At 36.3% G+C, this 17,666-nt stretch overlaps 1 protein-coding gene across 1 annotated transcript in view; it reads left to right on the top strand.

Annotated features, from left to right (window-relative positions):
* Positions 1 to 249: 249 nt before the first annotated feature.
* The window catches only part of LOC131146520 (protein REVEILLE 6), a 28,464-nt gene continuing 11,047 nt past the window's right edge, over positions 250 to 17,666 (top strand). The window contains exons 1-6 of the mRNA XM_058096152.1: positions 250 to 757; positions 1,804 to 1,861; positions 3,313 to 3,436; positions 3,520 to 3,684; positions 3,886 to 4,008; positions 14,213 to 14,322. Coding sequence (XP_057952135.1) covers positions 489 to 757; positions 1,804 to 1,861; positions 3,313 to 3,436; positions 3,520 to 3,684; positions 3,886 to 4,008; positions 14,213 to 14,322 — 849 coding nt within the window. The 5' untranslated portion in view covers positions 250 to 488. The remainder of the gene's footprint in view (positions 758 to 1,803; positions 1,862 to 3,312; positions 3,437 to 3,519; positions 3,685 to 3,885; positions 4,009 to 14,212; positions 14,323 to 17,666) is intronic.

Below are 17,666 nucleotides of genomic sequence, written 5' to 3'. Positions count from 1 at the left end.
TCAAATAAAGTAGAAGGAAGAACATAATAACGAAATATACGAGCTTGGCTGACTTTATAATTCAATCAAGTTTTTGTATAATTATTTTTAATATGTATTATATATATTTTTAAATATATTTTGTAATAAAATCCAATTTAATTAAGTTTACTTGTATTTACTTGCCAACTGCCAAAAGGGACAAAAGTAATTATATATATTTAAAAAAAAAAAATCGACGCCAAATGCTGTCTAGTCTGTCTTCTTTTCATTTGATTTTCGAGAAATACGAGGGCGCGTTCGTCATTAAAAAGTGTGGATTCGTAGATGGCTGAGTAAGGCAGAATATAATTGGGCAATTCGCATAGTTTCCTGAAGCGTAACACACTGTAATCAAGCCCTACAAAAGCTTCCATAAATAAAATCTCGGCCAAACACCCTCTCCGGTACGCACATTTTCCGAACTAGCTTGAGAACGAAGCAGCGAGCGGTGAGTAGAGCCACCACCTATGGTGTCTGTGAACCCTAACCCGCCCGAAGGCTTCTACTTGGACCCCACTGGCATGGCTCTCACCGGTCTCGGACCCTTCGCAGCCTCCCTGCCGTCGTCCACTGCCCCTACCACCGCCACTGCCACTGCCACCGCCACCGCGACCGCCACCGCGACGTCTCCTTTGGATGATCCCGCAAAGAAGGTCCGGAAACCCTACACCATCACCAAGTCCAGGGAGAGCTGGACAGAGCCCGAGCACGACAAGTTCCTCGAAGCTCTTCAGCTGTGAGTTCTCCAATTCGATTATTCGGAACCGTGCTTTTCAATTTTGTATGTGTTTAGGTTTAGAGTTAGGTTTGATCGGATTTGAATATTGGATGTCTTTTTATTTGCTTATTATGCGGAAATGAGAATGCGCGCGCGCGGAGAGGGGAGGAGGGAGGGTTCAGGGTTTTGCTGAATGTTCTTAGGGTTTTGGTTTTATGTGCCGTGATTTCAGTCATTGGGGCCTGTTGTGAAAAAGATAAAAAAAAAAAAGAAAGAAGAAGAAGAAAAGGATTCTGGTCCCTGGAGCCATACGAATATAGTGTAAACTCTCCTGGACTCTTGAGTATGTCTTGCAGATTTTACATGGATTGACATGAAAAGTTGATAAGAAAATTTTTGAGCGAGATGTTGAAGTTAGATTTGGTTTATACAAAATAGAAAATATCATAATTATTCTTCTGCAGGTGTGTGCGTGTGCATGATGGTTCTACATAGCATATGGCATCTTTTTTAAGAGATCTTTGTGTATTGGTATGTGTTTAGAGGTTTTGAATTTAGATGGACTGAGAGTTGAGGAGGACAACTAAATGAATCAATGGGTAATGGGAGTATATAGTGAATGGAAACTTGTGGTAAATGAATGACATTAATCATTAATTTGCGTGCTAGCTGCAGATAGGCCTTGTATATGGTGTTGTTTTCCAGAAGATGAGAACGAGTTAATCACTCAATAGAGATGCTTATATGTTCTGAGATATTGGGTTCATTGAAATGTTACTTTAACGGTTCCCTTTTCACATAAAAAACACACTATCAGTATAATACTATCACTGCAAATGTAGCTTCTGTTTTCTTTACCAATTTATCTGTAGAGTGAATATTTTGAGATTATTGTGCCTTTCTTTTAGAGGGAAGTTGGAAGATTGTGTTGGGCAGCTTCCTTTTTTATTGAAGCTAATTGTCCCTCAACTACCAGGGGGGATCCTCTCTATTTAAATATTTTTTTATTCCCATTTATTATTTGTCGCTCCAATTCCTTGATCTGTTCTCTTATTTGTCCCCAGATTTGACCGTGACTGGAAGAAAATTGAAGCATTTGTTGGTTCAAAGACAGTTATTCAGGTAATATTAAAAGCACAATAGCTTTTTCTGTTTAATGTTTTTAATTGATATTTAAGCCCATGTTTGGGAGCTTGGAGTTTGAGTCTTCAATTTATATTGAATGGATTTGGATGAAATGCAGCACAAAATTTGTCGACTTCTGTCTGAACTCACAAGAATCCAAATCCAACCTGATCTCAATGCCCCCAAACACAAATTAGTGTTTTTGTTTAACTTAGTAGCATGACATATAGTTGGTTATTATTGCTTTTCTTTTTATTTTTCCTTTTTCCCCAAAATTTTTCTATAAAGAAAGTTCAGCTCCAATTATACCATGTTGAAGCATGCTATTCTTCATTTGTTGCTCCCCGCACGATCCCTACTCTTTGCTTGAAGAGAGCTCGTTCTTAACTTTGGTTTCAAATTGCAGACTATTGTTGGTCATCCTTCATATTGTGTTGCTTTTTAGAACTTTATTTTCCTTTTCAAAAGAAAAGGAAGATCACATGGAGAACAAAGCATTATCCAGTAAGTGAATGAATACAACAAAAGAAAGGAAAATAGTACACAACACAACTCTTATGAAGCTAAACGATCCAATCTCCTTTCAAGTCTTCTAGAGAAGCACATTTAAAAAATCTACGTGTAAAACACTGAATTGACGAAACAAAAGCCACTCTCATCCAAAAAATATTATGAGACTTGAAAAAAGCGTAAAAAAATTCTGGCATTCCTCTCTAACCAAATATCCAAATGATAACAAGAACCTTACATCTCCACAAAGCTTTCCTCTCCTTCCTCCTGTAGAAACCTCCAAAGTTAATAGAACAGAAAGCATCCAGAGACGAAGTGTAAACCTGATTGTCACCTAGAACTCAGAACAAGTTATTCCAAATAATCCTTGCTAAAGGACAATGTGTTCTCTCCCTCTCTTCCAGTTCCTTCGGATGTGGTAAAATCTTTGGCGCAAGAAGAAAAAAAGGGGGTGGGCTTCCACAACCATGATTGTTGCTTTAGCTGATTGTGGCGTGCCAATACACCCCAAAAAATATTTTGTTCTAGTGGATACCAGCGCTGGTTATAACAGAATTTGAGTTAAATAACCTTTGACGTACATATTTGGCTTGCTTTGTGAGTTGTACTTAACTCTTTTTTAGCTTTTATTTCAAGTGTTTTCAAATTTTTCCATATGGTGGAAGAATGTGTCTTTAATCATAATTTACTGAACTTGAAATCAGAACACAATGCACTATGATATCTTGTGCTTTTTAGTAGTCTTATTGTTTCTGTCACGGGGATGAATTATGCTTTTGTTTATTGGCTAGTATTGGCAAACTGCACTTGAAAAGTGTGCTAGTATGCACATGAATGTTCTGTGGCTGTTATGCCTGAGGTCTTATATTGTTTTGTTATATTTATTTTGGGGAAATTCAACACAATATAAATGCATAACTTAGGGATAACTACTGCAGATACGAAGCCATGCACAAAAGTACTTTTTGAAGGTTCAGAAGAGTGGGACAAATGAACATCTACCTCCCCCTCGACCGAAAAGGAAAGCCTCTCATCCTTATCCTCAAAAAGCCTCAAAAAATGGTGAGAACAGTTACTTTTACTTTGCTTAGCTGTCATAAAACGAACTTCATGAAAATCTTGCTCATTTATACCATATTTGGCAGCTCCTGTGCCCTTGCAAGCAATGGGACCTGCTATTATTGAAAGTGGATATGTTTTGAGGTCTGATACCTCATCGATGGTTAGGAATCCTATTCCCAGTACTGCTGCATCTACATTGACAAACAACTCTTGTCCAACAGCAGTCAGTTTATCAAACCCGACTAAAGGTTCGCAGATTTTTGCATGTTCCAGTTTCAATAATATTAACAGTCAGTTATTCTTCATTTGTTTCTTGTTTTTTCTCCCCCTGGCGGACAACTTACCTCTTGCTTGTATTTCTTCTTTCTCAAGCTTCATTTTTTTATTAGAAGAGGAGTTATGAATCATGAATTCTCGTGTTAAATTAACTTTTTAATGATGTGTTCCAGGCGATATGAGATCTACTGGGTCAGCAATGACAAATAACTGTTGCAGTAGCACTGAGAGCACTCCAAGAGCACGGCCAAACACTGAAGCAACTGACCAATTGTCCCATGGCCATACATTGAGAGGTGAGGGAATAAATGTTTTATTTATTCTTAACCATGTTTAAATGGGAAGAAATAGGTCAAACCCAATGATTTTTCTGCTTCTCATTTTATTAGTCATTGTAAAAGTATCAACATGTGAGATTTGAGTTTTCAAGTCTTTCTACGGGGACAGACTTGAATATTGTAAAATAATCTTGACTTCAATTGCTTTCATCCACATGTTATGAGAGTTAATTGAAGCAGAATCACATATAATTGGAAGTCCCAAATTTGAAACTGAATTCCTTCTTTGTATTTTGATCATACATCTTTAATTCAAATAGCCACAATGAACCTGTGCTGCTGAATTCTGTCAAAATCTTGAAGTTCAAATTTTTGTTAAACTACAATATTGCAACGTTTTGAACTTCAAATTTAGGTGAAACTTCAAATATTGTTGGCTAAATTATAAATTTGTAATGAAGTTCATGAAAATTTAAATCTGGAACACCAATTTAAATACTAAAAATGTTTCTTAAATGATAGATCTGTAGGCTATCACTATTCTATGTTTTTCATATTTCTTTGTTCCAAATTAAAAATGTATAATGCTTTTCACTCTGGTTAGAATTTAATTTATATATATATATATATAAATTATAGAAAAAAGAACTTAATTATTTATAAAAGAAGAGTATATAGTGATGAAATTTATGGAAGTTATGCCATTTCTATTATCTATGTGTTTGACGTTATTGCTTGCATATTGGGTGTCACTTCAAATGCAACTACTTCCCAAACCCAATACAACTTCTCATATAGCTGCATGTGTGAATTTTGTATTGGACAAGTATGTGTGTCTGTGTCTCTGCCGACATGGCGCAGGCTTCCAACTGTGTTCTGCACACTAGTCATTACTATGAAGATGTGTTATACATCATTTTTTAGAAATTTTGGACCATGCTTGCTCTAATTTTTCTGCTAGCTTGTTGCTAGCTAGCAGGAAAGGAATTCATGAAGTTAAGAAAAAAAATTTGCAATTGAAATGTTTTTGTTAAAAACTCTTCAGTAAAAAGTGATGCTTTGCTCACTCAACGGATAAAATTTAGACTCTGGCCCTCCCAGTGGATGATTTCTAGGTCCATCTCCGCTAGATTCTGTTGAGGAAACTGATGTAGCCTGCACTTTTCTCCTTCACTTTTTCTTTTTGCAAGTTTGAATAATCTGCACTTGTTGAGCAGATTCTTGCATGTATGTCCTTAATTTTTATTTAGGTGTAAAGCTTCTCATTGTTTTTTGGGCATATATCTTCTAGTTGATTTTGGTGTAAAAATTTGATTCATTTTGCCTGGTGGTGTTCCCTTATTATCGTTGCTAATTGTCTTTTTTCTTTTTTTCTCCTTTAACTTATATGATATTTTTTTAAATAATCGAAAGATGAAAACACAAGGGCAACAACGGTGCTTAACTCAACTACAAATGCACTCATACCTTATGTGTTTGAATGTCTCCATGTCTACAATTCTTCCAAGATAGTGCCAGCTGTCACCCATTCTGGTCTAGGTGCAGCTAATAAGAATATTATGTATGGAATCTCATTTTTTGCGCAATGTCTTTTATTACCAGTGTGGTTCCCCTTCTCTGCTGGTTATCTAGAGTCAAAATACCCTCCATGGAACTTCCGAAGAAAAAAAAAAGCAGCTTAATTGGGCACATGTTTTCCTACTCCCCCCCCCCCCCCCTTCGTTTTTTTTTCCTTTGGTTGCTGCTCACCGTAAACCCGAAAAAGATTTGACCTCAAAGCAGTCTTTCTTTATGATTTCCATATAATATGATTGTCCCCTTCTGGTGTAAGGAGAGTGTTGCCAAAAAATTTTGCATAGCTTACCAACTCTCTAACCTGAGCTCCCTAAAGGCACATCTGACATCTCACACAAACTGTCTGGCTGAAATGTTGCAAGAGGTCACGTAAGAGTCCTCTTCTCTTTCCAGCAAGAACAGATTTGGAAACTGGTTTTTAAAAGGAGATACTCCACACATTGTCATGCCAAAATAGTGGTATATCCAGTGTCAACTTCAATAATAATCTGCTAAAAAAATTTCTCCCAACCCTTTCATATATATATTTCCGCTCCTCAACTCAATACGAGCTTCCTGAGTAACCCATCCGTTATTCTCCATCCTGTACTTTGTCACCAACACCTTCCTCTAAATTCTTCCACATCTATCATAAATGTCCCGACTCACTCTAAAAATGAGCAGGGCAAAGGCTATCCCAAGTATAGGAGTTATGTTGTGTAATAATTAGCCCAAAAGGCGAGATTGTCTACTCAGGGAATGCAAATCAGTTTCAAACTCGTGTAAAACAAAAATAAGAAAATAAGAAAAATGTTTACTGAACAAGGTTTAGATTCAATTTCTTGGGGATTTTGAAAGTTTGTGGCGAAATTAAAACAAAGCGGAACCTAAACTATGAACCTAACACGCATAAAGTAAATGACAAGAAACGGATGATGGTGAACAAAAGACGGAAAAATCAACACAACTAATATATTCATCTAATGGTTCATTCGACTAATAAAATGACTATAAGGAAATTAAACCAACCACAACGCGATATCTAAACATTTAAATAATGACCCAAGATAAGAATTTCATTAATTCAACAAAAATGCAAAAACATTCAATAGCAAATGAACTCAACATGATAATAATCTAAACAAAAAAATAAACCAAACAAAATCTTAAATCACAAATAACTCAATCCAAGTTCATTAATCTAACAAAGAGCCATTCAATAATAAAAATAAAAAATAAAGCAGACAAGATCTTAGCAAAAAATGATTTAATCCAAAGATGAACGTAACCAAAATGTTGAAGAAATAACACTGGAGCAGGCAAAACCATTAAATAAAGGAAGCCAAACAAGATCTTAAACAAAACTAAACTAAGCTTAACAATGGCTTAATTAAAAATAACTCCCAACTATAGCTTCAATAAAAACAACTAACTTCAACACTGGATTAACTAAAAAAATAAACTCAACCTAAGTATTAAAATAACATTTAAGTAAAGAACTAAATAGCAAAGGAGAGAGAGAGAGAGAGAGAGAGAGAGAGAGAGAATTAAGGAGCACTTAAACAAAAATTAGTCTAATAAAAAAGGGGTTCTTCAACAATAAAAATAGACTCAACTTGACAATAAAGATAAGATAAAAAACAACTGAACTTAACAATGAAATTTAACCCAAACAAGTAATTAAAATAACATTAAAGCAAAAGACTAGAATGGCAAAGGAGAAAGGAGAGAGAGAGAGAGAGAGAGAGAGAGAGAGAGAGATGGCCGTGGAGTGAGGAGCTCCTGTGCACAGCTGCTCACGGTTCCCCCAAGGAAGACCACACTGTGCATCGCTACTCCCCAGGAAAAGACCCTATTTCTAAAACCCTAAAAGGCACACCCATAAAACCCTAGCCTCCCCTTTTACAATTAATGCTCTCAAAAGCCCTCAATCCCTTTTGTTTAGCTCCAGCACATGGCAGAGACCCCCTCTGCCAGCTTTCAAGCGCACGGGCCCAAGACCAATTGCATGCATGCACGGTCCACGGCTTCCAAGTGCATGGCCCATGCACTTCTCTCGCACGGCCCACTCCCAGCTGTCAAGCCCAACATATGGCAGGCCTAATAAACCCCAGCTCACGGCCAGCCCATTAAAAGCATGCTTCTTCATGTGCATGGCCTCTCTTGGACTCCAACGCACGGCTCTCTTCACTTTGCATGGCCCCAGTCTCTTCTTTGAATGCTTGTACGCGGCCCACGTAATATGCTTGGCTGCCAGCTTCATTGTATGTTGCATGCATGGCTTCATTAATGCATGGCAGCTTCGGCTCCTCTCAGTGTTGCATACGGCATCATGCATCCGAGTGGACCTCACGACCCTGCTCACTTGATTTTTTTTTTCTATTTTTTTAAGCCCATCATTCTGCATGGCCTAATGTCCTCCTCCTTTTGCTCTCAAGCATTGCCCTGCGATAATTAAACACAAATATCATAAATTTATGGCCAAAGCTAAGATAATTATCTCAAGATAATTAATGCATTTAAATACTTAATTACGCAACTTTGACGCGTAATCATGTTGCAGCTCATTTTCTCAACTATGTCTTGTTGAACTCAATTTATGGTTCCAACTTTCCTGCACTCAGCACGGGGCTATTACACTGGTCCCCACCTCAACAAATGTTATGCTCGTCTCTCGCCACTGAGCTTGGGATAGAAAAAAGAGACATGAAGTCAACTAAAAAATTAGAAAGTGTACTCTTAATGAGGGTGGGTCTTCCTCCTTTCAAAAGACACTCTTTCCACCCTGCCAAGTTCTTTTGAGCCTTTCTACCATTGATTCCCAATTTTGTTTGTCCTTAAATTTTGGTCCAAATGGGTCTGAGATAGGATAATGGGAGTCTTCCTCCCATACACGTGAAAACATGTGCCAAAGGAACACCCTCCACCCCCAACAACGAAAAAGAGGGTGGGGGGAGGAACCCTTTTCAGAATGGGATTAAGCTCACTTTTGCCCAAATTTTCTGCTTTGAAACATAATGAAATACAACTCAAATTCAACATTTCATTAATAATCCATTTCACAAATATAGAAATGTTGTTTGTAAACAAGAGGTGTGATATGACCCTTCTTTGTTGTGTATCCATTCCCATAAAGATTCATTAATAAGCACATGATCCGTTGCCATAATAAGCATTTTGCTAATAACTTCCATTACCAATATTAAGAGAAGTCAGAAAAGAGGATCCTGCCTTAGATGTCCCTTAAAGAGTGGAAGAATCCGGAATGTGCCTTGTGACTTAAGAATGGAGTAGGTAGAAGAGAGGCAAGTCCACATCAACCTACTCCATCTATGATTGAATATCTTCTCCAAGATGTAAATGAGGAACTTCCAGAAAATATGATCACATGCTTTCCTCATATCCAAGTTGCAAATGATTTCCTTGCTTCCTTCTATTTGCTGTCTGGTATTTCATTTTCTATTAATGTCACATCAAGAATTTTTTGCCCCTCCACAAAAGCATTTTGGAAAGGCCTCACAACTTTTCAACTACTTCCTTTAGTCTTCTAGTCAATGCCTTTGCACTTAACTTGCAAATATCTTAGCTCCTACTTTCTTTGGTATCAATTAACAAAATTTCCTTTCCCATGAAATTCAACAAATGCCTTAAGAATATAATTCTTTACAACTACCAAGTTTTCTTGTAGGAAATCCATGGTGAAGAACCCGTTGGGATCTAGTGATTTGTCCCCATTGCCATCTTTGATGGTCATCTTTCCTCCCCTTTGAAAGCCTTTTCCTAGCTATTTGGCCTTCACATTTCCTATTTCATCCAACTCTCACTCCCTCTAATTGAGTCAGCTAGCTAGTTGATTCTGAGTAAATATTTTTTATATAATTAAAAGAAATACCCTTCTTCATCTTCCTCACACTACATGCAGCTCCCTCTACTTCCACCTTGCTAGTAAAATCACTGTAGATATTTGTCGCATCATGAAAATTTTTTCTATTTTTGTTGAGTTTTGTTTGCATGAGATCTCCTCCATTCCTATAACATTAGCCAGCTATTTTTTTGACAAAATATCTTCTCTCCCTTTCTTCAAAAGGCATCTCCTCTGCTTCATCCTTATTATCCAGCCCAATATTTTCCTGAAGAATATTCTCCTTCCTGACTTAACATCTTTGGAAACCTCCTTATACTGCCTGTTCAATTCCATCTTCAAACCCTTCAATTTTAGCAACACTACATAACTTCCATAACCTTCCACTCTTGTTGTCTGCTACCACCACTTCACCAAGTCCCTAAAGCCTTCCACCTTCAGCTACATATCCTGAAGAGTGTTGGCTCTATTCTGAAAGCACCCGTCCAACAAAATAGGATGATGATTGCTTGGTTGGTTCTTAGACTTGGGAGAAGTTTTTGAATAGTATTTTTGAAATGAATTGTGGAAATGCTCCTCCCAATTGAAGTTTGACTGGGTAAATAACCTTCCAGAGAGGGATAAGTCCATCAAGGAGTTTACAAGAATTAAAATCTCATCCCAGCAACCAAGAATTATTCAAGATCTCTCTGAGAGAGAGCAGCTCATTCCACAATTTTTCGCCATTCCTTTCTTTGCTGGCACCATACATTTCTGTGAACAGTCACTTGAACCCATCATTTTGCCCACCAAAAAAAACACAAAATTCAGGCCTTTTCCTTTGAATTTTGCGGTCCATAAACACCCCAACTGCTTCTCACAATTGCAGTATTAATTGAGCTTGGTTCAGTTTCTCGAGTGCATATAATATCCATCTTCCTTCTAGGGCTGCAAACGAGCTGAGTGAGTGTAGCTTTCCCATGCTCAAGCTGGTTTATTAAAATTTTAACCGAGCTTGAATTCAGACCGAGCTTTAATATACTTGATCAAGCTTGTTTATTATACAAATGAACGAGCTCACAAACCCTTACTGAATCAAGCTTTCAACATGCTCATGAACGGTTTGGTTCTTTTAAAACCTTTTACTCCGAGCTGCAGGAGGCTCTTGTGGTTTTGTTAGGCAAAAAGGTAAAAAGGGACACTCACTAGCATTGACTGAGAGTTTTTTGCCCCCACGAAGCTACCCTTTGGCCTTGGGCAATGACATTATCACTAGATCCAAATTATGGAATTTGAGTTTAATAAACCCACTCCTGTATGGTCTATTTGTAAGCCTACTACAATCTATCAAGCCTAAATTGACCTTATTAAACTAGCTTGTTAATGAGCCTAATACAAGCCTATTAAACAAGCCCAAACTGAGCCTATAATTGAGCCACACACAAGCTGAAACTAGCCGAGCCAAATCATGTTGAGGTTCGGCTTGTTTATTGAAGGAGCCACAAAATTGGGCTTGAGAATCGCTCATTTATATAATAAACAAGCTTGCTCGTGCTCTTACCGAGCCACTCATGAGTGGCTTGGTCCATTCGGTCCTCATCTCCACTATAAGTTCGTACCTTCTCTTACATTTCAGGAAATGATTTGCTCCAATATAAAGGCATTGGAGGCCCCCTCTAACCCTGTTCCACCAACCTACCTTTCTTCTACCACTTCTGTCAAAATTAATGTTAAGCTCTAATTTCTTAAGTTTCCTTTACTTAAACTTCTACTAATGCTTTTCCTTGTAGTCTCTTCCCATCTTCTTTTCTTCTTTTCTCCATATCTTCAAAAAATCTTGCAAGTCACAACCTCCTTTTCAAAACCTTCAAGTGAACCCACAGTATTTTACCAACTTGACCTCACATTTTTTAAAAACTAACATCAAAACCTGATTTTCAAAGCTTTCACCGTCCAGGTCCAGTATGGAATTTGTTGCTGACAGCCTGGCACCACACCGGAGGCTCCCTCCCTCCTGTTCCACCAACCTACCTTTCTTCTACCACTTCTGTCAGAATTAATGTTAAGCTGTAATTTCTTTAGTTTCCTTTCCTAAACCTTCTACTAGTGCTTTTCCTTGAAGTCTTTTCCTCCTTTTCTTATTTTCTCCATATCTTTAAAAAATCTCACAAGTCACAACCTTCTCTTCAAAACTTTCTAGTGAACCCACAGTATTTTACTAACAGACTCATTTTTAAGAGCTAACCTCAAAACCTGATCTTCAAAGCTTTCACTGTCCAGGTCCAGTATGGAATTTGTTGTTGGCAGCCTGGCATCACCTTGGCACCTCAAGAGGTTCAGTCATAACTTTCTGGGAATAATTGTGAAACACTTTCCCTTGGCTAGTGCATCTTCCCTTTGCTGGCTATATTCATTCCATGTAGAACCTTCTTTTTCATCTATGTCCCCTAAAATGACTGGATCATCTGAATTTTCAAGCCTTTCTACTTCCCTGAATGTACATTCTGGGTTCTAGAGTGGACACCATCCCCATGCGATAATATGATTCTTCTTCCTTATGCATTCTAGAGCTCCTAACTTGGTGAAGCCACTGATTCTCTTTGCGGTAATGTTATTTTTCACTGTTGTTGGGGCCAGCCTCTTTGTAAAGCTCAATCCATCTTGTTGGAGCAAGGTATCAAGGGGATGCCAACCCATACAAAACATCAACCACTCTCTAGAGTGTTGCGAAAATTGAGTATTACATTATGATCATTAACAATTTGCCCACTAAGCCAGTTGGGGGCTTAGGATTCTGCCTCATCTCTCTCAGAACTCTTAAAAGCCTGCAAAAAATCTGGTAGAGGCTTAGGATTCAAAAGTGAAAGGAGACTGTCAACTGCTGCAAGGTCTTATCTTGGTTGCTGGGCAGTCCTTGTGAATGAAACACCCATTATCCGCATGACTGCACCCTTCTAAGGGCTCTGGACCTCTGGTGTGAAGTTGAGGTCTCCTTCCAGATGAAAACTCAAGCAACTGACTGCAATTGAAAAGTTCATCCCTGTTTTGGTTTCTTTTGTTCTCCAACCTTCTCTTTCTCCTTCTTCAACTCACCACCATCGGCTGATAAAGCTTTCCATCCAAGGACCTTACCCTTCTCTTCCACCTTTGTTAGTGCTGCAGATTTCCCAACTCCTCCATACTGTAAATTCTCCGACATCCTTCAAATTTGAGGCCCTCTGGGATTTTGTCATCTATGATTCCCCTCCATTATTCTCCATTAAATCCAAGAATCTGCCTTTCTTGTTCCTCTTTTGCAAGAAAATTAGTGTGCCATCTTTGCTTTGAACCTTCCTGAACAAGATCCTTACCCCTATTCTGCGGAAACTCTCTTCCTATGCCTGTAACAACCTCCCAGCCTTTTCTATCTTCAGGTGATGGTAAATCGTCCTGTTTCTTCCATTCTTAGAGAGGTGGAAGTTGATATACATCTTCAGTTTCTCCTTCTGGACCAAGGTCAAAGGGCTGCTCCAAAATCCAAACAACCACAAAATCCTTGCTTCCTTCTTTCTCCGATGTGTAAATGTGAGCATGCTATCCTTTTAAGTTATGTGAGACTTTCATTATGTTTAGTAAGCTGATGCCAAGTTGTTCAGACTGAGCTGTAGTATAGTTGAATCAAAGTCACTCATTTACTGAATTAATGAGAGATCTATATAATGAAGCTGACCTGGAATTGTTCGGACTAAGGTGTAATGAAGTTGAATCAAGGTCAATCATTTACTTAGTTAACAAGAGATCTATTTATTGAATCCATGTAGTTGTATACAACAACAACAACAACAACGGAGCCTTAAGTCCCATTAGGTGGGGTTGGCTACATGAATCCTTTTTCGCCAACTTATGTGATCATGGACAATTTCCTTTGACAAATTCAAGGCTATTAAATCTTTACTGCCTATCTCATTCTAAGTTATTTAGGTCTCCCTATGCCCCTTCTACTACCCCTCATAGTAACTAATTCAGTGGCGCACTATGTGGCCTAAGTTGCAAGTGTCCAAATTATCTGCTCCCTTATCTTATCATCTACAAGAGTTACGCCTAACTTACCATGAATATGTTCATTTCTTAATTTATCTTTTAACGTTTATACCACCTATCCATCGAAGCATTCTTATCTCAACAACTTTTATGTTTTGGATATGCTGTTTCTTAAGTCGCCTACCATAATGATTTGATAAGTTTTATGTTGGCTGTCAGCTACCTAACGCAACCCTCCTCCTTTACCTGAACTTGAGACCAATTATGTGTGAAAAGATTAGTATTAAGTGTGTCACGGGCGGAGTTGTCATTTTTGCATTGAATCCGTGTAGTGGTCTATTAGTTAAGTTTTCACTTTCCATTTTCATTTTGAATTTTTTTTTTATTGAGAAGTTTTGAGGGCTTTGGTTGTGGCACAACATTTTGAGATGTGTTTTTGGTTTAAGTATAACTAGAGAATCTTTAATGGGTGATGATGCCTTTTGATTTGGTTTGGAGTAGGTTACCTCTTTGGCTTCACTCATGTCATGGCTTTGATTTGTTCAGAGGAGTGTGGTTAGCTGAAATGCAAGGAGGTTGGAGGGCTTTGTTACATTAGTAATATGTTTTTCTTTTTGTTGCATTTCTTGTTGGAGGATACCTTGTCCTTTACTTGTAGTCTATATATATGTATATATAAAGTTTAATCTTGCATTTGCTGTCTCGAGGAGTTTAAAATGTTTGTAAGCTAATTTTATTTCATTAGTATCAATGCTGTATTCACCTTATACTTTTCTCCAGTCAGTAATTCTCTCTCATGTGTTGCAGTTCTACCGGATTTTGCTCAAGTGTATAGCTTCATTGGCAGCGTCTTTGACCCAAATGTTACTGGTCATTTGCAGAAACTGAAAAAGATGGATCCAATAGATGTTGAAACAGTATGCCTTCTATCAAATATGCACCATTTTGGCTTTTTGTATATGTTTTTATAGTTTTGTTGGGTCTGATGTTGATAATCCATTCATATTTGCTAATCAAGTTGTTATTTGGTCTGAGGCAAATAGTAGGAATTTTGGTTTGATTATTTTCAGTTGTGCAGGAAGGATGTTTATTCAACAACAACAAAACCAAGCCTTAAGTCCCACTAGGTGGGGTTGGTTAAATGAGTCCTTTTCCGCCAATTTATGCAATCATATTTCTTTCGACAAATTTAAGGCTATTAAATCTTTACCATCTCATTCCAAATTATTTTAGGTTTACCCCCATCCCTTCTACCATCCCTCACGACAACTAACTCACTCTTCCTCACTGGCGCACTATATGACTTACGTTGCAAATGCCCAAACCATCTGAGTTGTCCCCCCCTTATTTTATCTTCTATAAGAGTTAGACGCAACTTACTGCGAATATATTCATTTTTTAATTTATTTTTCAATGTTATACCAGTCATCCATCTAAGCATTCTCATCTCGACAACTTTCACTTTTTGGATATGTTGTTTCTTAATTGTCCAACATTTTGATCCATATGGTATGTCTTATATACGTCCTATAAAATTTTCCTTTTAATTTTAAGGGTATTTTATGATCATAAAGTACAGTTGAAACACTTCTCCATTTTACCCAACCAGCTTTAATTTTATGCATTACATCCTCTTCAATTTCTCCTTCAACTTGCATAATAGACCCATGGTATTGAAATCTGTAGGTGTTATTTATTTATACATCATCAAGTTTAACTTTATCTTTAATAGTCCTCCTACTAATATTGAAATTTCATTTCATACATTCTGTCTTATTTCTACTTATCCTAAAGCCTTAAGATTCTAATGCTTCTCTCCGTAATTCTAACTTAGCCTCTTCTCCATCCCTAGTTTCATTAATCAATACAATATCATCTGTAGACAATATACGCCATGGAACCCTAGTTTGGATATTCCTAATAAGTTGATCCATAACTAAGACAAAAGGATAAGAGCTCAAAGCAGATCCTTAATGTACACCAATTTTGATTGGAAATTCTCTAGTCTCTCCACCTATAGTCCTTACACTAGGTATTGAATTATCGTGCATATCCTTAATGACATCAGTATACCTACTACATACACCTTTTTTTTCTAAAACCCACCATAGAACTGCTCTAGGTACCCTATCATACGCTTTCTCTAAATCAATAAATACCATATGCAAATCCCTTTTCTTTTTCCTAAATTTTTCCATTAATCTTCTTAAAAGATATCTAGCTTTTGTAGTAGATCTCCTAGGCATAAAACCAAATTGATTTTCTGAAAATTTCGTCTCTAGTCTTAATCTTTGTTCAACTACCATTTCCCACAGTTTCATCATATGACTCATAAGTTTAATTCCCCAATAGTTACTATAATATCTCCTTTATTTTTGTATATAAGTATTAAAGTGTTTTTCTTTCATTCATTTGGCATTTTCTTAGTTTTGATAATTGTGTTAAATAAATAAATTAACCATATAATTCCATCATCTCCTAAGCATTTCCAAACTTCAATTGGGATGTTATTTGGTCCTATAGCTTTTCCATTTTTCGTATTTTTTAGTGCAAACTTAATTTCGTTAACTTTAATCTTGCGAATGATCTCATAATTTAAGTCTTTTCCTCATTTGTCAATTTTAAATTTAAGCCTTATATTTGGTTTTCATTAAATAGCTTACTAAAGTAACTTTGCTATCGTTTTTTTATGTCTTATTCCTTAACCAATGCAATATCCTCCTCGCTCTTTATGCATTTTACAATACCTAAATTCTTACTTTTTCTTTCTCTAGCTCTAACAAGTTTAAATATATTTCTTTCCCCTTCTTTTCGTATCTAATTTATCATACAAATTATTAAATGATCTCTGTTTAACTTCACTAGCAACCTTTTTTGCGTCTTTTCTGTCTCTTTATACTTTTTAAAGTTATCCATATTTCTACATTTTTGTCATGTTTTATACCAAATTCTTTTTGTTTTTACGGTTTTTTTTTTTTTTTTTTAAATTTGATCCTTCCATCAACTTTCTTTTCTATTCAAGAATCTTCCTCTTGGCTCACTGAAAATCTCTTTTGCTGTTTTTTTAATAGAGTATCCTAACCTACTCCAAAGAGTGCTTCTGTTTACACCATCCTCTTTAGTCCAATTATCGTCTTTGATCATTTTACCTTTAAATTTTACTATGTTTTCTCTCTTTAGGTTTCACCATCTAATTCTCATACACTGATTTATTTAATCCTTTCTCTTCCTTTTTTAACACATATGTAACCCTAAAACTCTATGTTGTGTGGTTAAACTTTCTCTCGAGCTTTACAATCCTCACATGATAAACGATCTACCATCCTAGTTAAAAAAAATCTATTTGACTTTTATTTTGTCCACTTTTGAAGTTTATTAAGTGTTCTCTCTTTTTAAAGCAAGTATTCATTGTAATTTTTAGTGCTTTAAAGTTAAATTTTGCTTAGGCCACATATGTATGAACTGAAAGCAGATTGGAGTAACGTTTTTTTCTTAAAGTATTATGTCTTTGAAATTTGAGCTAAACTTAAAGAGTCCATTTAGTTGTGGAAAATATTTTCATTTTCCATTTTTATTTTTCTGAAGAATTGTAAAAATTCTAACTTGGTTTTTAGTTTTTCAATGTTTGTGTTAAAGCTGTAGAAAATGAAGAGTTTGTTTAGTTATGCAAAACAGTTTATTATTTTTATTTTAGATTACAAAAAAGATGACTTGTTTTAATTTTTTAAAAAGTTTTCTAAAGTAATATTTGAGATCATGGATTTTGGGACTTGGATTTGATTTGTATGAATTTAGAAAAAAATTCAATATAATTTTATACCATATTTTGTTGTAATCCTCACAAATTTAAATCCAAGATCTGAATTTCACTCCCAAACATAGAATAAGAAATAAAAAATCTAGAAAATAATAAAAACATGTTCTCTAACTTTTCCACACAAATTTTGAAGATCGGAAAACAAGGTGGCTTTTTGATAATTTTTTAAAATTTTGAAAATAAAAAGAACTATTTCTACAAGCAAATAGCGCCAAAATTTCTTTTATTTTTTATTTTTTGCATACAAATGATGTAAAACTGAAAAATTAGCTAAGCATTTGTGTAATTCTTTGAAAAACTAAAATGTAAAATGAAAATTGTTCTCCGCATCTAAAGGGCATCTCTAGGCCATAAGGCTGCCCGTCCTTTGTGAGGGTAAGGAGAGGGTCCTTACAGTATACACATGCTTACCCCGACTTTTATGTAGAGATACTGTTTCCTTAG

Source organism: Malania oleifera, chromosome 13 (genome assembly GCF_029873635.1).
Source record: "Malania oleifera isolate guangnan ecotype guangnan chromosome 13, ASM2987363v1, whole genome shotgun sequence".
NCBI lineage: Eukaryota > Viridiplantae > Streptophyta > Magnoliopsida > Santalales > Ximeniaceae > Malania > Malania oleifera.
The sequence above is the reverse complement of the archived record's forward strand: the minus strand, read 5'-3'. Positions and strand labels throughout refer to the sequence as shown.